Here is a 24,355-nt window from a genome sequence, read left to right as displayed (position 1 = left end):
GTTGCGAGCACCACAAGTGGAACGGCCGATTGGTATCGGCCTTCCCCCCCGCCCCCAATGGCATAGCTCACAGCCACCACAGAGTTAAGGATTGGTAACCGCCGAGGAGGTGGGGGTTGTTTTGCCAGTCAAAGATCCCCGGTATAGCCTTAAGACTGTTGGGGCAAGTGCTGGGTGGGTCGCCAAAACCACACCCGACCACCTTTGTCTCCCCGGTGGTGATGTATACACACCGCACCAGGTACTCATTTGAGGCCCGAGTCAACCTACAGATGAGACACACACACTCAAAGACCTAGGGGAGACCTAGGAGCGGTTCAGATAATTGTCACCGGTGTTGGCCGTGAGCGGGAATCGAACTCAGGTCGCCGGGTTTGTAGCGCAGCGCGCTAACCACTACCCGATCACTCCCAAGTCAGATACACACAAACACACCCAGACTCTCAAACTAATATACACTCACACAGAGATACTGGGACACAGAGACACTGGGACACAGAGACAGACACTCACCCCCCACGTAGACCACAGTCCCGTAGCACATTCTGTCTTCCTTGAAGCACAGCAGATTGTGTCCGCTTGGAGGAGACAAAGCCAGTCCAGACAGGGACACGGACAAAGTACCAGGACGCGTGGACACCGAGAGTTCCGAATTAATTTGTTTGCTCCCCAACTTCCAGTGCAGAGACACGGGGTCGGCGGGCACACGGAGGAGACACGTAGCATTGACGGGGACGCCCAGAGGAGCCACGATGTCTTGGGGTTCCACATCACAATCTGAACCTGATGGCACACAGGGAGAGAGAAGGAGGGGAGAGAGGATGGGGAGGGGGACAGGGTGAGGGGTGAGGGAGATGGTGGGGAGAGATGATCCAAGAAGAGAGAAATGAGCAGACAGAAAAAAAAGAGAGGGAAAGAAGGGAGAGAGAGAAAAAGAGATGTGAGATAGAGCACAGAGGGAGAGCACAGAGAGAGGGTACACAGGAAGACAAAGAGTGGGTGTACACAGGGTAAGTGTTATGCAGTAGAACCACGCGGAGACAATGAATACTATAAGGGCTGTTGTTTATTAAATCACTGTGACAGTCGACATCCTACGCTCACAACAGTGTAGGTGCACTCGATCTCGGTCCTGTACCCCGGACACTGAATACTATTTGGGTCCTACCCTCGGCTACCCCTTGGGCTCATTTACCTCACTCGTCTGCCCATTCGGGAGTTCAGCCAACACCGCTCCGCGACGAGGAGAGAGAGACTCTCTTCCAGCCGACCCTGACTGAATACTACGGGACCCTACCCTCGGCTATTCCCTTGGCTCTCCCACTCGTCTGCCCGGAGTGGAGGTTCAGCCAACACCGCTCCGCGACGAGGAGGGAGAGACCCCCAGCAGCCGATCTTTACCCTGGCTCCCCACGACAACTATGCCTTCGTCACGGGGTCCCCCTTAAGAACCCCTTGGGTGGCTCCTCCCCCCAGCTCGGACTCGCCTTTGTTCCCGAAGATACCCCTTGCACCACCCGTGACGTTACGTCATCCTTGACTGTCAACCCGCTCGCTCCCTCATTGGTTACTCACAATACTCCTCTACACAAGTATGGTGTGGGGGTATGTGGCAGCATGATGCGACGCATGGGGGCCCAGTCGGCCACAAGGGGGCCCCAAAAAAGAATGTTAAGATATTTTATAAAAAATATATTCTAATAATTAACCATAAATGCCAAAAAACAATGTTATAGAGGAAAAAATAATATTTCCATAATCCGAATTTTTCGTATGTTGGAAACTGAACAATGTTCCCCAAAAATCAAGATAAAGTCCCATATCCGGAAAGAGTTGTGCCTCCCCTACCCGATTACTCGTTCGTTTGGTCTTTTTTATATCGCTACCCGTATCCTATCGCTGTACATATGCCCTGCACTTCCTACGATTCTTTCATTTAATCGAATATCTACCCTAACACTATCCATTATTAAACTAATGGAACATATACTGTATCCAATTGTCTATGAATACCACGAAACATTTGTATTTTAATTCTTAACAGAAAGCAGTCACTTCCAAATGTTTGTTTACCGTGCATTAGGCTAGGCCTAGACTTCTCCGATCACTGTTGGCTGAAACCATAAGCAATCGTGTAATTGTGTTAAATAAGGTACAGATGTAGAGGTGTTACGGGAGGGCGAACAAACACACCAGGGGTGGTTATGCCCGCACGCAGAAGGATGCTTACTACTTCTGCTTACGTAACTAACGCACACATTTCCCCATAATGATATTTTTGTAACATGATTCATGAGCAATTCCGTAAAGTCGGATTTCCGTAAGTCGGGTCTTCTGCAACCCGGAGACTTATTGTAGTAGCGCTACTGCTAGTGTTTTGTTACTGAACAGCAGGATTTAAATTGACATGCGCATGAAAGCAAGAGGCATGAAAAAAATGTGTGATTATTGTTACCTTTAAATGTTGTTTTAATTAACAGTCACTGTCAGACTGTCTTCCTCTAAACACAATACACGGTGCAACTAAAATAATACTTACAGTACAGTTATAGCCTACAAATAATTTTTCTTTTACGATGTAAAGCTTTCGTGACTGCAGGGATTCATCTTCTTGGTTCTTTCGGTAAAGTCACGTAGAAGGGAAGTAATAAAATAATAAAAATAAAACATAATAAAACAATTCTCACGACGTTTCGACCACAACGCAAGCAGCCGTCCTCAGGTGAAAACCAGGTCTGTCGAGGCGACAGCGTCTGAATGAAACAGCACACGTGCTTGGAGCATATATATAGGCTGGGTTGGAAGGGGGGGAAAGTGCGCCTTGACAAAAGAATATGCATATCAAGAGGAATTTAGCATATTTATGGGAAAATGCAGGTATGTGATTAGTACTACTTATGCCCGTGCATTATGCAGGATTAGCAGCATCAAAGGGAGGGGATGTGGGAAATGCAGGTATGTGAATAGTACTACTTATGCCCGTGCTTTATGCAGGATTAGCAGCATCAAAGGGAGGGGATAGCGGTAGCATTAATAAAGGGAATGAGTGTTAATAGTATGTAGCTGCAGTAACTAAAACCACCACGTAAACAACTAAAGTATAAACTACATAGTATCATCAGTATACTAAATATACTCTACAATAAGCTGAGTTACTAACAGTAAGTAATAATACATTACAATTCTACGTCGTAAAAAATATATAATATGCTTCCATCTAAACTTTATTCTCTTACATCACACGAGTATATTAGTATCTTTCACACGACGGTCAATGGTACAGTGTATAATAACAAATAGTATAACATTTATATGCTTAATACAATGTACAAAGTAATATATAGTATCATAATTGTATAGTCAATATACAGCAGTGTGATATACATTAGGGTGGGTAGAATAATACATAGTGTAATATTACAATGTATAAGGCTTAGGGTGGTTTATAGCAATACAGTATATAATTTAATGTTGGGGTTGTCTATGGCAGTATATAGTACGGTGTAGACTCGTGTGATGTAAGAGAATAAAGTTTAGATGGAAGCATATTATATATTTTTTACGACGTAGAATTGTAATGTATTACTTACTGTTAGTAACTCAGCTTATTGTAGAGTATATATAGTATACTGATGATACTATGTAGTTTATACTTTAGTTGTTTACGTGGTGGTTTTAGTTACTGCAGCTACATACTATTAACACTCCTTTCCCTTTATTAATGCTACCCCTATCCCCTCCCTTTGATGCTGCTAATCCTGCATAATGCACGGGCATAAGTAGTACTAATCACATACCTGCATTTCCCATAAATATGCAAAATTCCTCTTGATATGCATATTCTTTTGTCAAGGCGCCCTTTTCCCCCCTTCCAAACCAGCTTATATATGCTCCAAGCACGTGTGCTGTTTCATTCAGACGCTGTCGCCTCGACAGACCTGGTTTTCACCTGAGGACGGCTGCTTGCATTGTGACCGAAACGTCGTGAGAATTGTTTTATTTTTATTATTTTATTACTTCCCTTCTACGTGACTTTACCGAAAGAACCAAGAAGAAAAATAATGTTTCTATACAGAGTTAAAACCATCCGTAGCTATTGCAGTAAAAGTGAGTCGGGCGAGAGGAGGGGGGCCCACAGTCGGATCCTACACCCAGACCCCCGTTGGCATCGGGAGTTGCGCCCCTGGGTGTACACTGGGGTGTGTGAGAGTACAGAGGAAGGAGCAGACCAATGGTTAACCTTTACTTACTGCAGACTTGCAACCCCTTTAATTCTCAATCGTAAAAAAGGAAAATATGAATACATAGGGTTAAATAAAACAAAGTAGTTGTACTTACGTGCCCGTGCTTAATTTGTTTCCATGATTTACCTCCTAAAAAAATCCGATATGTCTCGCACCCCCAGAAAGGGCATCTCGGATCCCCAGGGGGTGCGAGATGCCCCCCAGGTTAAGAACTCCTGGAGTCGAGACAGTGGAGTGAGCGGCTCAATGAGTCGTGTGGGTGGGGGGCAGCAGTGCCTCTGTGTGACTGCGTGCTGAGTAAACGCCTGAGAGGTGGGCGAGTGCGTGTTCGAATGGGTGAGTGGTAAGAGGTGAGTAGACAGGTGTTTAGTGAGTGATGGGTGGGTGCGTGGATGTGTGAGCAGTGAGTGCCAATACCTTGACAATTTGTCTCCATCAGTAAAATAGCGACCACAATTAATATCCACGCGTGATGCATTTTGGGCGGCTGTAGATGGACGTCATGTGACCATTATAACCTGTAGGGTGAAAGAGAGCGAGTTAGCGAGTAGCCGAGTGAATTAGTGGGTGAGAGGTGATGAGAGTGGGTGAGTGATGAGTAGGTGAGTGAGTGGGTATCTAAGGTGAGTGTGCAAGTGAGTTGGAGTGATTAGATGCGCGTGTGAGCGGGTGAGTGGGAGTGAGTTGGTGGGCGAGTGACTGAATATTGAGTGGCTGAGTGAATAACCTCAAGAGATGTTGAACCTTAATGGGGGGGGAAGGAGGGGGGTTAATTCGCGGATGTGAGAGCACAGGAAAAGGGATCCGTTTTCCCAGAATTATGATTCCGGGATTTGGGGTGAATCATTGAGGCGTATAGAACCAGACTAAGGCTCCTATTAGGATCAGTGTAAATAACGGAGGCTCAGAGAGCCAGACCGAGGCTGCTCTCGGGTCCATTGTTATTTACCGGGTTGTAGGCTCGTGGGATGAAGGCTGGGATCAATGTCTCCTCGTGTCTGCCTCCGTCTCCTTTACCGTCTCCCCGAGCCTCTCTTCCTCCGTCTCCGCGAACCTCCGTTGTCTTTAATTCCCGTAAAGGGCGGAAACTTCCCGCTATTGAGATTGGCGAATGTAGAAATGGGTGGCGTGGACGTGATAACGTCGCCTCGGCGAAGGGTCCAATCGTCTGCTGCAATTTTAGCCGCCGACCTCATTACGTTACAAAATTTACAGGACAGCGTGATGACGTCACCGCGCACGTACGCCGGTGTAAGCATTCGTACGCGCTGACGTCATTTCGTCATGATTTTACGTGATGTCATTAACGCGATGACATCATCAGCTACAATCCCCAATTGGACAGTTTTGTGACGTCATCACGTTAACGCCGCTAATTCGAGAATTGTGATTACTTTTTGTCATTCATTTTAAAGATATATCTTAAATCAGCTATGAACAAGGGCAATTTCTCAATGCGTCGCTTATTATATTTAAGCCCACGGTGTTATTTAGAAATGTGTATTTGTCTGTGCACGACTGCCGACGCAACATTACTCAATAACGCGATTATATATGATATAATATGTACACCAGATACATAACGTCGTAGAATTATACCGTGCGCGCTGACGTAATCGTGTGATCACAGCGTAATGCCTGTTTATTCAAGGAAAACGACACTTTCGAGTTAATTAAATTAGCATTACTCAGGCACTGCCACGAGCTCTGCGACCACCTCTGGCCACACGCCTCAAGGACCCCAACCAACCGCCAGCCCGTGCGTATCAACGTGGGTAACATTTTAAAAAAATGTATTCTTATATAAAGTTAAACCGATAAATTGAACTATTTACTTTAACTCCTTGCCCCGCCGAAAATGTTCTAATTAGTTCATGTGTGCCGTATCCGTAGTTGTTGCTGTACTGTAGATTATTAGAGTAGGCCGCGCGTGAAGCCGCGGTGTCGACTAGAGTCACTGCGGGATTTGCAGATCGGATCCTGTAGAGGGGAGGCAGGGTGAGGGGGGTCGGGGTGAAATTTATATTTATTTGCATTCTTTGGGTCTTTAGGGAAAGTCACGTAGACAGAAAAAATAATAACAATAAAATACTAAAAATAAAGTGAATGAAAAATAATAAGAAATATCACGATTCGATCGCACACAATAGTCAACTTTTTTCCTCCTGATGACGATTGTTGCGATCGAAACGTCCTTATATTTTTTATATCTACGTGACTTTACCGAAAGACCCAAAGAATATGAATTCCTGCAGTCACGAAAGCTTTAAGTCAATGTTTATTTGCTCTGGTGGTGGTGGTGGTAGCACGATGCTGATGATCCGTGGTGGCTCCAGTTCAATAGCCTCGCAGAGAAGATTGTCTTGAGCTCAACGAGGTCGCTCGATTCAATCTGCTGGCGCGGCAGCAAATTGAATCGCGCCTTACGGAGCCAACCGCGCGAATCGATTGTGCGGGAAGGGCAACAAACTAAACCAAGGCCGTAATTATATACATTTAAATATGCTCAAAATGTCCCCCCCAATATATTGCTATAAAAAGTAATCATAATTGCTATGCTATGTAAATAAAAACAACGATTTGCTCAACCTTGGCCACAATATCTGGACTTCTCTTCATATAAATCAATGCATAGATTTCTGTTTATATGATTGTGGTTATGGTTGTACTTTATTAATCCCTAATCTCAAACATTACATACAATGAAACAAGAAATGGTAAAAAAGTAAAAACAGCAATATAATACGATACACTATTAGACAATATTGTAAAAAATAAATAAAAAGTCCATCCCATGTGTTAGTGAATTTTAAAATATTTTAGGCAGGAAATGGCAGGAAATTAGTTTTCAAATTTAGATATTTTTCTGGGTTGGGACCCCCAGACCCCCTGGAAGATTTGGTCCCCCCCCCCAATGTTGACTCCATGGCTACGGCCTTGAACTAAACACAACACGCATCATGCCAGTACCAAAATATGATAATAGGTTTTCCCCTTTTTTCTGCAACATAACAAGTGTTAAGATGTTAAAACACCAAACTGAAACTTTATACAAGGAATCATGGCTGCATTATCCACGATACTTGTGGTCAGCATGCAAACAGAAAACGTACGATAATATATGCATTTTCTTTTAAACTGATTGGTCCTCACCAGAGACAGCTTTCTTTTGAGCCTAGTCTCAAAACGGTGTGAGACCAGAGCAAGCCAAAAGGTGTCTTTTGGCATCCTCTGGTCTAGGCTCAAATGAAAGCTGTCTCTGGTGTGGACCAATCAATTTAAAAGACGATGCATATATTATCAGAGTACTTTTTTGTTTGCAGACATGATTCATTGTAAAATGTTTGAGTTTGGTGTTTTAACATCTTGTTTTGTTGCCAGAAAAAAAGGGGAAAACCTATTCTCAGACAACACGCAGTTTGTGTTTATTCTGCACTGTGATGGATTTACGGGTCGCGCGCGGTGGAGTAAAGCGTGGGTACGCCTACTTCCAGAGCTCCCTGCAGTAGAAGCTGTTCCACTGACAGTGGTTTTAGCGAGCGATAGCAGAGTTGAACGTTTACCCCTAACTGAGAGACGAGGGCACAATCTATGTTGCTACGTGGTTTTTGTACGTTCGTGCTGTAACAGGATAAAATTAATCTGTGACAATAAATTATACTTTATCTTAATACTTTACGAAGCCAATAAGCGTCAAGGGGCTGCCCAATATGGGATTTTTCGATCCACAAATCATCTCTTTAGATCCATAAATTATGTGACACGATTGACTAACGATTTAAAAATGTGTATTCAAAATATCCAAGCTTGTATTTTGACTTAACTTTCGTAACTGTAGGAATTCATAATTTTGGTTCTTTCGGTAAAGTCACGTAGATAGAAAATAAAAGATTTTTTTTTAATATAAAATTAAATACAATAAAAAATAATTAATTGAAAATAATGAAAGCAAAAAACCCACGACATTTTGTTCGCAACGCAAGTGGTCTTCATCAGGTGGTAGATGAGACCGCTTGTGTTGCGATCGAAACGTCGTGGGTTTTTTTGCTTTTATTGTTTAAATTTAATTTTTGTATTTTATTTTCTATCTACGTGACTTTACGGAAAGAACCAAGAATATGAATCCAAGCTTGTGTTCGAGCATGGATCAAGCATGGATAAAACATGGTATTGTATATGGGCATTAATCATTAACATAACATTCATTATTGTTACAGCACGAACCAAATCTGTTCGGTTCACTAAATGGTTACCGGTTCCCGACTTTCGGAACCTGTAATATGAAAACAGTAACCGGTTTAGCGGTTGTCGTTTTAACAACCCTCACTCAGGCATCGGCAGACAGAGACTGCCACGTACGGGGAGCGACACTGGTGATGAAGGTCATGTACGCCTCATTTACTCCGTTTGTTGAGCCACCTGGCCAGGGTTGGGCGATACCGAGCCCACTACTTTTAACTCAGGCAACTGGAGAGCACAGGCTAAGCGTTACTAACCTAATACAGTGATACCTCGGTTCACGAACGCTTCTGTTCACGAACAACTCGGTTCACGAACAGAAAAGTTCATAAAAATATGCTCCGGTTCACGAACTCCGCTTCGGTTCACGAACAGGAGCCGCGGCCATTTTAATGCTATTTCCAGGCTGTCACATGGTCGTGACTTCCTGTAGGAAGATCGTGGAGAGAAGAAGAGACACAGAAAGAAGTACTGTGAGTACTGTGAAGACACTTTCAGTGACTTTTTGCTTTTTGGTGTGCTTTTTAGCACATACAGTACTGTACTACTGTACTGTACAATACTGTACTTACTGTATTGTACAGTTCACCCGTTTGAGTGCTTACTGAAGTCATCTCAAGCAAGGTGTTAGTGTTCTCTCTTTATACATTACTATACTGTACAGTACTAATGTGTATTGTAATTTGTTTAATATTTTTGTGCTTCAAAAACCAAAAAAAAGGTCAGAATGGATTAACCGGATTTACATTGAACCCTATGGGAAAATGTGCCTCGGTTCACGACCAATTCGGATCCGAGCCAGAGTCAGTTCACGAATTAAGTTCGTGAACCGAGGTATCACTGTATTACAACTAACAATAATGTAATTAATAATCACAATTAAGAGACAACATATATACTATGAAAAAGAAGCATTCAAAATAACATGTTTTTTTTACTTGATGACATTCTATTGTAATTTGTGTTTTAGATCAACAATTGGAGACACAAAGCCGTTATGGAGTTGCAGGGAGACATGGGGATGGTGACGGAGACACTGTGTCCCCCTTGCGTCTCTGCTGAGGCAAAGGAGACAAAGAAAAGGACAAGACTTGGGAAAATCTTATCTGAGATCCGAAGACAGATTGAGTTCTGGTTCGGAGACACGAATCTACACAAAGACAAATTCCTGAGACAAGTTGTTGACGCGTCTACGGACGGATGTAAGACAGTCATGGGGAGACACGAGGGCACATGTGGACACACGAGGGCACACGGGGAGGAAGAATGTATGCATTGTCCTTGAAACTGATTGGCCTACACTAGGTGCTCCAGCCTCCTTTATGGCCTTATCTCACCAACCAGTGTTAGACCAGAGAACAACACCAAACGGCGAATAGCACAAAGGCAATGCAAATATCACAGCATTCATAGCTCGCGTTGAGCAGTTTTATCTTATGGGATCATCTTAACACCTCCTGTATTATTGCCGGAAAGGGTTAAGCCTAATCCTTTTTCATCATTTTGATACCGCCAAAATTTTTTTCCCATAGATATGAGGTCACGATGTTACAAACTGTAAAACTATAAACTTTTTTAGTATTTTACCAGGTAAGGCCCACTGAGCTGTACAGCTTTTTTTTAGAAGCGATCTGACCACAAATTATAGCTCAACAAAGTGGCGTATGTGGAAATGTATAGCAACCAAATACTCTAAACATATTTCTAAATGTGGAGGGAAAAACTGTAAGATCCGGAGAAAAATCCTTGTGCCCACGGTGAGAACATGCAAATTCTAAATATACAGATTTCGGGGTCGGGACCGAACCCACAACATCCTTTCTCCCAGGCGACAGTTAACATCTCGCCATGGGAAGGAGGAGACACAGGGAGGAGCTCATCGAATTCCTGCAGGATAAATATTCAGATTCTGACATTGTGGGGAGGGTGGGGGAAGGGGTAGGTGAGAGGAGGAATACATAGGATGGAGCAGGCAGACAAACTGAGTAGATGTGCTGATTTCAGTCATGTTAATTTAATCTTGTCTGTGTCCCTCCCCCATGTCTTCGTGTCCCCATGTCTCAGTCGTCCCGCTGTCCGTGCTCATGTCTTTTAATCGGATGAAGACTCTGTCTACTGATATAAACATCATCCGAAGAGCTGTGTCTACCTCAACACAGCTCGAGGTGAGATATGAGATGTATTCAGTGAGATCTGGGATACGGATACACACTGGGTTTGTGGGTCACTGTGAGTCTGTGGGTCTCGTGGGTCTATATGTAACCGAGTGTGGGGTTCTACATGTGTTGATGATGTAGTGATATATGATGTATGTATTGATATCGGTGATATGTTGATGCAGGTGAGCAGTGATGGCCTCAAAATTCGTCGCTCATCCCCACTGGGTCCCAAACCTGAGGACGAAGATGAGAGAACCGTTTATGTGGTAAGGGGACATGGAGACTTGGGGACATGGGGACATGGAGACGCACATAGACTCACAAGATCGTGATTGTTGTGGTGGTTATGATAATCGTGACAGTGGTGGTGGTCGTGTGTAAGCATTGGCACTAGTTGCACTGGCCACCCACCCCCTCGTGTGCTGTTCCGGTCTTCATAGCTGTTTATTAATAGCGCTTTCCCAAAAAGACTTATGGCTACATGGGGTATCTTTGTCCTTTTTATGGTGGCGGTGGGTTTTTTGTCGTAATGATGGTGGTGGAGTTTATAATGATGGTTGTGGTTGTGCAGGAGCGGTTGCCACACGGGGTAACGCACGAGTGGTTATCACGAGTCTTCTCCTCGTGCGGCCGTGTCCTCTACGTGTCGCTCCCACGGTTCCGATCATCGGGCGACGCGAAGGGTTTCGCCTTCATAGAGTTTTCTACCAGCGAGGAGGCTTGCAGAGCTGTGCAGGTTAGCCCCTTTCTCCTGAAATGCATGCAGAAAATGTATATGTGAGTCTCTGTGATTCTGGGTGAGTCTGTGTATCCCTGTAAGTTAATATTCTAGCTTCGATTAAGGGGATCCCCTAGACTAAACAACATCAATACATTCTTGATTTGAAGCTTTCATGACTGCAGGAATCCATCCTCTTTGGTTCTTTCGGTAAAGTCACGTAGATAGAAAATTAATAGATCGCGATGTTTCGATCGCAACACAAGCGACCGTCTTCAGGTGAGAGAAAAAGGTACTGAAACAAGGTCTTATATAGGCCTGAGATGGGTGCAACCTCAGGGTAAGAGGGCGGGGCTAGAGATGGTCTGCCTGAGGCTGTGGAAGTGGCTATTGTATTGTGAGAGATTAGCATGTCAATGCTAATCTCTCACGTCGTGATCTATTAATTTCCTATCTGCGTGATGTTACCGAAAGAACCAATATCAATACATATATAATTATGTGTATTTACTCCGAGAGTGCATTCAGAAATATTCAGACATGTGAGTCTTTGAGTGAGATTCAAGTAGAAAACTCGAAGGCATTGTCGCTCCTGAAATGCTTTTAAAAATATTCCCTTTTGTAGAACCTCGTTCTGTCTGTGTGGCTGAGTTGAAATTATTTGCTGCAGTGCCTTCAAAAATATAACCACTCATAGAATATATAACTACTCATTGCACATCAGTGAGACTCAGTATCTGTATCTGACAGATGTTACATCATCCAGTCAACTCAGTATCTGCTGCAGGGATATTCCCAAAAACCCGGAAGAGAAGACCAATTACAGGTAACGCACCCACTCAGTATCATTCACACAATCACTCATCTTACCCACTTGCCGATGATAATAACTGATCATCCACACACACACACCCACTTTCCCACCTACCCACACCGAGCTTGTAATGTGTCTCCAAGGATATGGATATTTGTGCAAGCCTGTGGGCCTCTATGTGAGTCTGTTGGCCTCTGTGTGAGTCCATGAGCCTCTCAATTTATAGGTCTGTGATTTTGTGGGTCTGTGAGTCTGTAGGTGTCTGTGGTTCTGTGGGTCTCTTGAGTCTATGAGTCTCTGTGTGAGTCTGTGTATCTGTGTGAATGTTTGTTTGTTGGTCTCTGGGAGTCTGCGGGTCTCTGTGTGAGAGTGTGGGTCTCTGACAGTACAGTGAGTGAAAAAAGTATTTGATCCCCTTTTGATTTTGTGCGTTTGCCCACTGACAAAGAAATGATCAGTCTATAATTTTAATGGTAGGTTTATTTGAACAGTGAGAGACAGAATAACAACAACAAAATCCAGAAAAACGCATGTCAAAAATGTTATGAATTGATTTGTATTTTAATGAGGGAAATAAGTATTTGACCTCTCAATCAGAAAGATTTCTGGCTCCCAGGTGTCTTTTATACAGGGTAACGAGCTGAGATTAGGAGCACACTCTTAAAGGGAGTGCTCCTAATCTCAGCTTGTTACCTGTATAAAAGACACCTGTTCACAGAAGCAATCAATCAGATTCCAAACTCTCCACCATGGCCAAGACCAAAGAGCTCTCCAAGGATGTCAGGGACAAGATTGTAGACCTACACAAGGCTGGAATGGTGAGAAGGTGACAACAGTTGGTGCGATTATTCGCAAATGGAAGAAACACAAAAGAACTGTCAATCTCCCTCGGCCTGCGGCTCCATGCAAGATCTCACCTCGTAGAGTTGCAATGATCATGAGACCGGTGAGGAATCAGCCCAGAACTACACGGGAGGATCTTGTCAATGATTTCAAGGCAGCTGGGACCATAGTCACCAAGAAAACAGTTGGTAACACACTACGCCGTGAAGAACTGAAATCCTGCAGCGCCCGCAAGGTCCCCCTGGTCAAGAAAGCACATACATGCCCGTCTGAAGTTTTCCAATGAACATCTGAATGATTCAGAGGACAACTGGGTGAAAGTGTTGTGGTTAGATGAGACCAAAATGGAGCTCTTTGGCATCAACTCAACTCGCCGTGTTTGGAGGAGGAATGCTGCCTATGACCCCAAGAACACCATCCCCAACGTCAAACATGGAGGTGGAAACATTATGCTTTGGGGGTGTTTTTCTGCTAAGGGGACAGGACAACTTCACCGCATCAAAGGGACGATGGACGGGGCCATGTACCGTCAAATCTTGGGTGAAAACCTCCTTCCCTCAGCCAGGGCATTGAAAATGGGTCGTGGATGGGTATTCCAGCATGACAATGACCCAAAACACACGGCCAAGGAAACAAAGTAGTGGCTCAAGAAGAAGCACATTAAGGTCCTGGAGTGGCCTCGCCAGTCTCCAGACCTTAATCCAATGGAAAATCTATAGAGGGAGCTGAAGGTTCGAGTTGCCAAACGTCAGCCTCAAAACCTTAATGACTTGGAGAAGATCTGCAAAGAGGAGTGGGACACCATTGGAACCTCATTTGCCAGTAAAAATATGATAATTGGTTTTTTACCCTTCTATCTGGCAACAAAACTGACACCTTTTTACAAGGAGTCATGTTTGCATAGACCACAATACCTGCAGTCATAATGCAAACAAAAAACACAACTCTGATAATGTGCACTGTCCTTGAAGTTGATTGGTCCACACTCGAGACAGCTTTCCTTAGAGCCTAGTCTCACATGGGTTGGACCAGATGACGCCAAAAGGCGCACAGCTCAAAGACAATGCACCATCAGAGTATGAGAGCTGACCAATTATATTTTTACTGGCAAATGAGGTTCCAATGGTGTAAATGCTTACCTCGAGCTCTCATACTCTGATGGTGCATTGTATTTGAGGTGTGCGCCTTTTGGCGTCATCTGGTCCAACCCATGTGAGACTAGGCTCTAAGGAAAGTTGTCTCGGGTGTGGACCAATCAACTTCAAGGACAGTGCACATTATCAGAGTTGTGTTTTTTGTTTGCATTATGACTGCAGGTATTGTGGTCTATGCAAACATGACTCCTTGTAAAAAGGTGTCAGTTTTGTTGCCAGATAGAAGGGTAAAAAAACAATTATCAGGAGTGAGACAGTTCTTTTGTGTTTCTTCCATTTGCAAAAAATCGCACCAACTGTTGTCACCTTCTCACCATTCCAGCCTTGTGTAGGTCTACAATCTTGTCCCTGACATCTTTGGAGAGCTCTTTGGTCTTGGCCATGGTGGAGAGTTTGGAATCTGATTGATTTCTTTATACTGGTAACAAGCTGAGATTAGGAGCACTCCCTTTAAGAGTGTGCTCCTAATCTCAGCTCGTTACCTGTATAAAAGACACCTGGGAGCCAGAAATCTTTCTGATTGAGAGGAGGTCAAATACTTAATTCCCTCATTAAAATGCAAATCAATTTATAACATTTTTGACATGCGTTTTTCTGGATTTTGTTGTTGTTATTCTGTCTCTCACTGTTCAAATAAACCTACCATTTAATTTATAGACTGATCATTTCTTTGTCAGTGGGCAAACGTACAAAATCAGCAGGGGATCAAATACTTTTTTCCCTCACTGTATGAGGATCTCTGTGACAGTATGAGGGTCTCTGAGAGAGGGCAGATATGTGTTGAGAGTGTGTGGGTTTGAACAAACCCCTTGTCTTCACAGGAATTGCTTCAGTCTCCGATCTGAAGACACAGAGACACAGAGACGCGAAGACACATGGAGACACGGGGAGAAAAGAGAGACGGGGAGACATAGAAACACAGACACCGGGAGACACAGGGACAGCAAGGACAAAGGCGACAAAGAGGGGACGGGAGACACGGGGACACAGAGACACAGAGATGCAAGTGACAGAGGAGCCAGTAACCAGCCTGTCTTCGGACAAGCTTGGCAAACGGAGACACACTCACGAAGATAAGAGACGCACCAAGAAACAACGTAGACACACAATTGAGACACGGGGGGACAGGGACAAGGATACACGAGGAGACGGAGACATAGATGCACAGGGAAGAGACAGGCAAAAGGAGACACGGCGAGACAGAGAGAAGGAAACACAGGAACATGGAGACGGAGAGACGCAGAGACGCAGACAGAGACACAGAGGCATGCGGAGGCACGGGGACACAGTGGGGACTGTTCTGCCTCACGCGGGGACTCAGGGAGAGAAAGAAGGAGGCCATCGACTGTGTGTAATGAGCAAGTATGTGTGTCCCTCACTCCCACAGTGCATTCAGAAATATTCCCAGTCTAAAAATTATATTCATTTTACAGTACATCACATATCCTCCTTCTCTCCATGTATCCCTCCCCCTTCTCTGTCTCCTCTTCTGTCACCCTCTCCCTCCTCCGTGTCTCCCTCCTTTCTGTGTCCGTCTGTTTCTCGCTCCCTCCCTGCACTTAGAGAGTCGTGGTTGAATTTGAGGAGAGATTTTATCCAGAGACAAAAGGTGGCGATGGGAGCCTTAAAGACAACATTGAGAGATGCGACGACACGAGGTGAGACATGGGGAGACAGAGAATTATATTATTTAGACTGGAGGAATGTGATGAGTTATGAGCTCTTTTTCACAGATGTCCAGTTGAGAATCTAATTGAGACCCTCAGACTCGGAGACGTAAATATATGGAGACATAGAGACAGAAACATACCTGAGGAGACAGGTAGAGAGAGATAGACAGGATGATAGTGATACAGGCAAAACGTAAACATAAGACCCACAAACTCAGAGACACAGCCACAGACTCTCACAGGCATGGGGAGACAGGAGGACATGGCCGATATACAGGGAGGTACGAAGACATGGACACATGGAGTTACAGAGACACGGGGAAGATGCATACAAAAAACAAATAGACTGAGAGATGTATAGAGACAGACATGAAGACAAAGTGAGCAGGAAGACAGACGAAAATTTAAACTTAGACAGAGAGAGACAGACGCACGTGGAGACGCAATGAAACGGAGACACAGAGACCCACACGTGATGGCGTGCAGGTAATGCAGATGATGATAAGGACGCTGCTGTTGCTGCTGCAGACTTATTTATCCAAGAGTTTCAACAGGTCGTAGGACTCTTTTCTTTTTCAGGAGGGTCCTGCATTGGATTTGACATTTTTAGATGTTTTCAGCTAATTAATGATGAGCATTAATAATACTGTACTGTAGGTGGAAACTGGAGCACCCGGAGAAAACATGCATGAGGGGGCAACGCTGTATTCCATTCGGATGAAACAGATGGTGATTAGTCCACTTGCAGTACTGCCTTCTCCTGACAAGCCATGGTACGCTACCTCCTGAACACCCATGGCAAGGGAGTTTCGCATAATTTCAGAATCAGAATCTTTATTTTGACTGGAGGAGGAATCGGATGCGCTATAAAGCCCTTGTTTCACATATATCCAGTAAGGGGCGGGTCAGCAAGTTACAACAATAAGCATTACAAAAAAACAACAGGATCGCAAAATAGAGAAAAGATAACAGCACGAAAAATAAAGTATTAGTACAGATTACATAAGTACGTCAATTTCTGCCGATTTTCAACACTAAATACAAGCTTGGGCATGGCAGCAGAACAAAAACAGTCCCCGACCACGCAGACAACAACGCACAGGGTATGGTACATCCTCGACGGCCACAGGAAGTTTTCACGTAATTTGTGCAATGATCCAACAACCCTCGCTGCCTCCACAGTGGTGGACTAGAAGCACGCGTAACCACCACCAATGCTGGTGCACGATCAAATCCATTTACAATGGCTAGAGAGCCACGCTGTGAGCCATCAAAGAAGTCACCGGAACAAGAAAAGGGGAACCACGCATGGGGCGGAGCGATCTCCCCAACTGTTAACATGGACACATGCGTAGATGTCGCCCTCCTCCAGTTGTCGAGGAAGAAATGCGGGCACCGCTGTTGAGAAAAAGCATTCCCCATCTCAACTTGCTGACCACACGGGTCAACAAGGCACAAAACGCCACGTGGCCAACATCAAACGGCATGATGGAAGGCGTAATGGATAAGAGTTGATGGTTCTTGAATTGAGCCAGGTTATTTTCGTGGGTCGGTGGGTGGGTGAGTGGATGAGTGGCGAGTGAGTGGGTGGGTGGCTGAGTGAGCAAGTCGTGCAGTGGTTAGCGCACTGCGCTACGAACCCGGCGCCCCGAGTTTGATTACTGCTCACGGCCAATACCAGAAATGTTCTGAACCGTTCCTGGGCCTCACCTCGGTCGACTTGACCGCAAATTAGTTCCTGGTACGATGTGTAAACATAGCCTCTGGGGAGGCAAAGTCACGCGGGCGTGGTGCTGGCCGTCCACCACTCGTGTGCAATCCCTTTATAGGTGCTGTCTAACAGCACTTGCCAAAATAGTCTGTAAAGGCTGTACTGGGGATCTTTGGGCAAGTGACTAAGTTGGTGGCTGGGTGAGTTAGTGACGTTAACAAGAACAGAGTGATGAGCAGCGACTAGATCATCAATCAACCCCACTGCTAATGTACTATGCGCATTGGCATGAGGGAGGTCTTCATCCAGCAGTGGATAGATTATGGTAACCCAGACTGTATTTCTCCTTCACAGAAGCCCCAGTGCATTCTGGGAGTGGAGGAACAGGAAATCGTGCCAAGACAGCAGACGCAAAGCACTCTGGGAAAGAGCCACCCCCTTTTGTGAGCGGTGTCATAGTGAGGATTTCCTGTGAGAATGGATTTCCAGGGAGACAGGAGATCAAAGTGAGACATGTAGACAACACGTAGATTTGCACAGAAACACAGACTCACAGAGAACCAAAGACTCGCACAGAGATCCAGAGACTCACAGACTCCCAAGACCCACAGACTCGCACAGACCCAGACTCTGTTGACCCAGAGACTCTGTTGACCCACAGACTCTGTTGACCCACAGACTCTGTTCCACAGACTCACACGGAGACCCACAGACTCACACAGAGACCCATATAATATACCAAGGCAACAATACGGAGACATGGACACACACGGAGACATACGGGGACACACACGGACACAGGAAGACACATTAGGAAACAAATTAACTATAATTCTCCCTGTTTGCCTCTCCCCCCCACCACCCTCCCCTTTCCCCCACCCTCCATTTTCCCCTTCTGCCCATGCCATCCTCTCCCCGTGTAGGGTGCACTGGGAGACACTGTTGTCTACGTAGACGTGTCTCACGGGGACACGGAGGGACACGTGAGATTCGGGAAGCACGAGGACGCAGAGACGGTCGTCACTCGTGGCGACGTGAGACACGGGGACGACACCTGGAGGCTCGGTGTCCTCACAGGTTCCTCGCCCAACTGCATGCTCAACACTCCCCACGAGCGCCGTGCCGTCGGAGCGGAGATGTCCACACACAAGTGCTGGGCCGGGTGCCGGTCCCCATGTAGAACTTTTTTTACAAACACACCCCAAGTTTGTAAATTAAGGCAAAGGTTGCCAACCCTCCAATGTCTCATTGTGGGGGGGGGGGGGGGGTACACAGTTGATAGTCATTGTACAAATCATCATGTCTCTATCCCTCCCCTCTCTTTCCCATGCCTCACTTCTCCCCGTGTCATCCTCCTATTCTCTCATGTCTCCTCCCCATGTCTCCCTCCTCTCCGTGTATCAGGAGATGCTGAACAGAGATATTGGCAGAAGATTCTCGTTGATCGACAGGTGAAGATCAATCGGCCTCGTGAGAAGAAGAGGGGGACTAGCAAAGTGAGTCTGGGTCTCTGCGAGTCTGGGTTTGGGTGCCATGGTGGCTACATTAACTCCCTCACCCGGTATGCAGAAGGTCGTGGATTTTATTCTGACCCTAACAAGTGTATATTTGGAGTTTGCATGACTTTCTCTCCGTGGTCGTGTGGGTTTCTTTCCGGGTCTTCTGGTTTTTCTCTCCACATAAATTCCTGCATGATAAGCCACTTCATTGAGCTATCATTTATGGTCAGGTCGCTTCTGAAAAAGAGCTGTGTAGCTCAGTGGGGCCTTACCTGTAAAAAAAAAAAAAACTTTAAAAAATAGTTTAGTTTTAGTTGTCTTAAGTCTGTGAGTCACTGAGTTTGCATCTCAGTCGCTGTATGTGGTTCTGTGTTAGTGTGGGTTTCTGGGAGTTTGTGGAACTCTGAGGGTGTGAGGGTCTCTTTGAGAGTCTGGATATCTAAGAGTGTGAGGATCTCTATGAGACTGGATATCTGCGATAGTCTGTCGGTCTCTATGGGAATGTGAGGGTCTCTATGTATCTCTGTAGTTGCTGGATCGAGTGGAGAAGCTGATGAAGCAGAAGGCCGATGTCATCACCAAACACCTCCGCTTTGAGTTTGATTGATGACATCAACAACATCTACATCATCAACATCATCATCACATACTTGGCACAGATATCTCCAGATAAATAAGAACATCAGCAACATCGTCACACACAGCATCGTCACCATCATCCACCAAAATCTCAATATGCCCTCTCTGTTTTCATAAAAAGTTATGGTTAGGGCTAGTCAATAGAGGCAATTAAGTTTAATGACGATTAAATAAAGTACTTCCATTACTCAAATTAATCTCAATGGGCCCTCCTGTGTTTGAATATAGGACGTGAGCCGTGAATCTAAGTGAAAACTCGAGACCAGGAGTAATTAATTTGTAAGAGGAACCTCGATCACGAAAAAATGACAAACGCAATAAATAAAAGTTACGGCAATTTAACGATAGAGACAATGAATTGTCAATGGGCTATCACAGAGTTAAATAAGGGACGTCAATCACCAAAGATAGAGGTTCATGGTTAGCATCTGGTAGGCTGCCCTAGTAAATACTGGGGTGAAGATTAACAATAAGATACTACGCCCAATCTGCTTCGCGGTGGACATTGAGCTCCCATGATTTAACTCGAAGAAGAGTAGGCTATTGTGTGCTGGCCTCATGGTCCACATTCACCAGATTTTATGAATTGCACCAATTACTTGGGGAATGCGTGGCAATCATCGCCCCCCCCCCCCCCCCCTATTGTGGATACTCATCAGCACCCTCCTGAAAAGAGTTGAGACGTGGTGAGGCTTTCCTGGATAAACGAGCAGATTCATGTTATCTGTGCTATTAGCATCTGGAGGACATTGCATCGTTTTTTTTTAAATAAAGTTTTCAAGTCTTTTCAAAATTCTCTTACAGTTGTGCTACTTGTGTCGTGCAGCAATGAATGGGACTTTACATTTAGAAGTTTTCTTAAATGAGCAAAACATCACTTTTGCAAGTGTGGCCTGTGGAAGATATCAAATAAGCTATTACTGAGGTCCTTTATAAAGAAAACGGGGTAAATATAAGAGGCACCAGATGAAGTTAGTGGCATGTGCAAGGAAGCTTTCTATTTGCATCTAACAGTGACATGAAAACACGTGGATCTATAAAGACAGTGCAAACATGGGAGCAAGAGTTACTGTAGAAGTACATTTAGGTACAGGTGCAAGTAAACGCTGTGTTCAATATGAAAAGAAAGAGGGAACCAAGCTGTAGATGAGTGGCAAAGGTATTCTAGAAACGTGGAGTAGCAACTCGGAAATAATTTTTACCAATGTTTTTTTGTAAGAATAAGGAAGCACTTCTGAGGCTACGGGAGGGAGTTCGAGGAACTAAGTGGTCGGCCAAAAGCGTTGTGGATATGGCACCGCCACTTAGTGGCAAATGGCGGTTGTGTGTAATAGAGGTATGAGTGGAGCACGGTAGAGTAGCGGTTAGCATTTTGCGCAATAAACCCGGCAATCGGAGTTCGATTCTCACTCGCGGCCACCACCAATACTGGTGATGATAATGATAAGAACTGGCCCTAGGCCTCCCCAGGAGGTCACGAGACAGATCCAGATGCCATCGGTTGGTTTACTGAGATGACTGGTAAATGTACTACCCATTGTGCCAACTTGTGTTTTATCTTCCCGCCGCTCTGCTCGTGAGCATCGCTCCTCCGCCTCTCATTGTTGGAGGGCAACTGCCTGCGACTTCTCAGCAGCGTCCTCACCAGCCTCCTCCACGGAGGTCGATCTTGATATCGCTGGTACCAGTCATCGTCAAGTCCACTCAGCTCCACATCCGTCCATCTCTTGTCCAACCCATCCCTCGCCCATCTCGTCCACTTTATCCGGACCCTGGCGATGCCGCATCAGCCCCCGCGCTTGCTAACAGTGCTTTGGGCGTCCACCAGAGGGTTTCCCCTAACCAAAAGACAAAGATCCCCCTATAGCCTTAACAGACTGTCGGGGCAAGTGCGGTTAGCGAGCACCAATGAAGGCCGGGACGGCACACAAGAGGGTGGGTGGCCAGCTCCATGGCTGGCCGCCTTTTGTCTGCACCAGGTACTCATTTTGAGGCTGAGTCGACCTGGGGAGGCCCAGGAGCAATTCAGATAATTGTCATTGGTGTTGGCCCTGAGCAGGAATCAAACTCAGGTCGCCGGATTCATAGCGCAGCACGCTCACCGTTACACTACCGCTCACCTAACCATGTATAGTAATAGATGGTCTCCAGTTTTAGGATGATGCACATTTATGATGTTTTAAATCCCACCACGGATACATTTACGACGCTGAAATTCTATTTACGACATCTTCCGACGGCTCCAAACATTTAAAGTCTGGCTGATTCCCAATGTGACTTGGAATGGAGATTTTTGTTATTCTTAAGTCTTTTTGTGATTATTGTTTGCAAATTAAACCTTCTTAAATATGGCCGATGATAGGAAAAATACACTGGAAAGTAATGTTTCTACTGTTTCTGTCTGGGAAAATATGGTCTCGATTTACGATGGCTGGGCTTCCAGGAACGCAGTGTTGTAAAAGTGGGGACACTGCACCTCGATACAGTGAGGGAAAAAAGTATTTGATCCCCTGCTGATTTTGTACATTTGCCCACTGACAAAGAAATGATCAGTCTATAATTTTAATGGTAGGTTTATTACAACAGTGAGAGACAGAATAACAACAAAATCCAGAAAAACGCATGTCAAAAATGTTATAAATTGACTTGCAATTTAATGAGGGAAATAAGTATTTGACCCCTTTGCAAAACATGACTTCGTACTTGGTGGCAAAACCCTTGTTGGCAATCACAGAGGTCAGACGTTTCTTGTAGTTGGCCACTAGGTTTGCACACATCTCAGGAGGGATTTTGTCCCACTCCTCTTTGCAGATCTTCTCCAAGTCATTAAGGTTTCGAGGCTGACGTTTGGCAACTCGAACCTTCAGCTCCCTCCACAGATTTTCTATGGGATTAAGGTCTGGAGACTGGCTAGGCCACTCCAGGACCTTCATGTGCTTCTTCTTGAGCCACTCCTTTGTTGCCTTGGCCGTGTGTTTTGGGTTATTGTCATGCTGGAATACCCATCCACGACCCATTTTCAATGCCCTGGCTAAGCCTCGGCAAGGTAAGGTAATTTACCCTTTTTACCGGGAAGACCTGAAACACGGTAGGACAAACACCTCAGCCGTGGCAGATCACTGTTACAATTCAGTGGGCTCACATGACATTGACTTCTCCAAGACAGAGGTTCTCTGCAAGCTATCTGGCTACCATGAGAGATTCGTTCATGAGGTGATCCATATATACAAACACAGAGACAATTTCAACCAAGAAGATGGATTCTGGCTCAGCAATCATTGGACGGATGTAATCAACCATTTCGGATCTTAACTGATTGTGTTCACGTTTATAGTGACTTTCAGACCGCAGTCCACTCACTGGCATTGATTTAATGTTGGGCTTGTCTATCTTGTATTCTCCACAGGGAATGGATTCTTTGCTCCGCTGCAAGTCTCCTACCACCACTCTCCCATTGACATATTTTGTTGCTTCCTCTTAGTATCTTTCACACGACGGTCAATGGTATAATGTATAGCAGATTGTATAAATAGTGTAGTGTTGTAAGGACGGACTTCTAAACGTCTTTTATGGCACACACCGTTTATTATCTTAATAACACAGTCCCTATCACACTAAGGGGTATATGGTCCCCTCACCCATTTCCCTCGGAAGGTACAAGCCTCCGGACCTTGCAGGCTATCTAATCTCCCTGCTCTCCCAGCGTCCTCTGGCTGGACCTAGGGGATCTCTCCCCGACCACTGGTTACTCTGAGCCCGAGCCCTGATAAGGGCTGGAGGGCTTGGTCCAGGGTCCTAGACGTCTTCGGCCGTCTTGGGTCTTCGTGTAGCAGAACTCCTCCAGAGCTCTCAGCGCTCTGGCTTTTATACCTGTTCGTGGCCGGGTTGTCCAATCCCCGGCCACCTTGTGAGAACCTCTGATTGGTCCTTCCCAATCTTGGTTTGGATCCTACCTCACCCCATTTGACCCTGACCGTTTTATTGAGTGGGAAAACCTTGCTTACGATCTGCTGTCACAGTTTGCGAACAACGAGTAGTTAACACCACTACAATAGTATAAAATTGTAATGTTTAATACAATGTATAAGGTAATATACAGTATCGTAATTGTATAGTGAATATACAGCAGTGTGGTATACAGTAGGGTGGGTAGAATAATACTTAGTGTAATATTATAGTTGAAGGTATAGGGTGGTGTATAGTAATCCAGTATATAATTTAATGTTGGGTTTGTCTATGGGAGTATATAGTACAGGGTAGACACGTGTGATGTAAGAGAAAAAAGTTTAGCTGGAAGCATATAAAAAAAAATTTGCGACATAGAATTGTAATGTATTACTTACTGATAGTAGCTCAGCTTATTGGAGACTATATTTAGTATACTGATGATACTATGTAGTTTATACTTTAGTTTTTTTACGTGGTGGTTTAGTAACTGCAGCTACATACTATTAACATTCCTTCCCTTTGTTAATGCTACCCCTATTCCCTCCCTTTTATGCTGCTAATCCTACATAATGCACGGGCATAATATGACTTTAAAACCCCCCGCCCACCTCCTACGCATTTCACAAGTAGTGACTAATCCCATATCTGCATTTCCCATAAATATGCTAAATTCCTCTTGATATGCAAATTCCTTTGTCAAGGTGCTCTTCTCCCACC

The 24,355-nt window shown here is 44.9% G+C and overlaps 1 protein-coding gene and 1 long non-coding RNA gene across 3 annotated transcripts; one reads left to right on the top strand and one right to left on the bottom strand.

Moving 5' to 3' along the window:
• Positions 1-296: 296 nt before the first annotated feature.
• Positions 297-5,411, bottom strand: LOC133356236 (uncharacterized). The gene is made up of 3 exons (XR_009756825.1): positions 5,194-5,411; positions 4,662-4,762; positions 297-783 (listed from the first exon to the last, which is right to left on the bottom strand). It is a non-coding gene; the product is annotated as an uncharacterized LOC133356236 (long non-coding RNA).
• A 313-nt stretch (positions 5,412-5,724) lies between these two features.
• LARP7 (La ribonucleoprotein 7, transcriptional regulator) lies at positions 5,725-20,466 on the top strand. 2 transcript variants are annotated; one of them, XM_061573557.1, is made up of 12 exons: positions 5,725-6,003; positions 9,454-9,685; positions 10,548-10,648; positions 10,825-10,908; positions 11,214-11,378; positions 12,111-12,186; positions 14,993-15,533; positions 15,735-15,829; positions 17,907-18,058; positions 18,476-18,629; positions 18,957-19,048; positions 19,581-20,466. In XM_061573557.1, exons 2-12 carry the CDS (start codon positions 9,481-9,483, stop codon positions 19,656-19,658), a joined length of 1,743 nt encoding a protein of 580 aa, XP_061429541.1. In that variant the 5' UTR covers positions 5,725-6,003; positions 9,454-9,480; the 3' UTR covers positions 19,659-20,466. The 2 variants fall into 2 exon arrangements, with proteins under 2 accessions (XP_061429541.1, XP_061429540.1); XM_061573556.1 differs by having other exon boundaries at positions 5,727-6,015; positions 19,581-20,465.
• Positions 20,467-24,355: the final 3,889 nt, after the last annotated feature.

Source organism: Lethenteron reissneri, chromosome 53 (assembly GCF_015708825.2).
Source record: "Lethenteron reissneri isolate LAM-NWPU_2019-01 chromosome 53, ASM1570882v1, whole genome shotgun sequence".
Taxonomy (NCBI): Eukaryota; Metazoa; Chordata; class Hyperoartia; order Petromyzontiformes; family Petromyzontidae; genus Lethenteron; species Lethenteron reissneri.
Note: the sequence above shows the minus strand (reverse complement) of the source record. Positions and strands in the feature narration are given on the sequence as shown.

Coding starts and splice junctions, on each gene's coding strand:
- LARP7 (XM_061573557.1), top strand. CDS start 9,481: ATGGAGTTGCAGGGAGACATGGGGATGGTGACGGAGACACTGTGTCCC. Junction 10,649..10,824: donor CTACCTCAACACAGCTCGAG/GTGAGATATGAG, acceptor ATGTTGATGCAG/GTGAGCAGTGATGGCCTCAA. Junction 10,909..11,213: donor ATGAGAGAACCGTTTATGTG/GTAAGGGGACAT, acceptor GTGGTTGTGCAG/GAGCGGTTGCCACACGGGGT.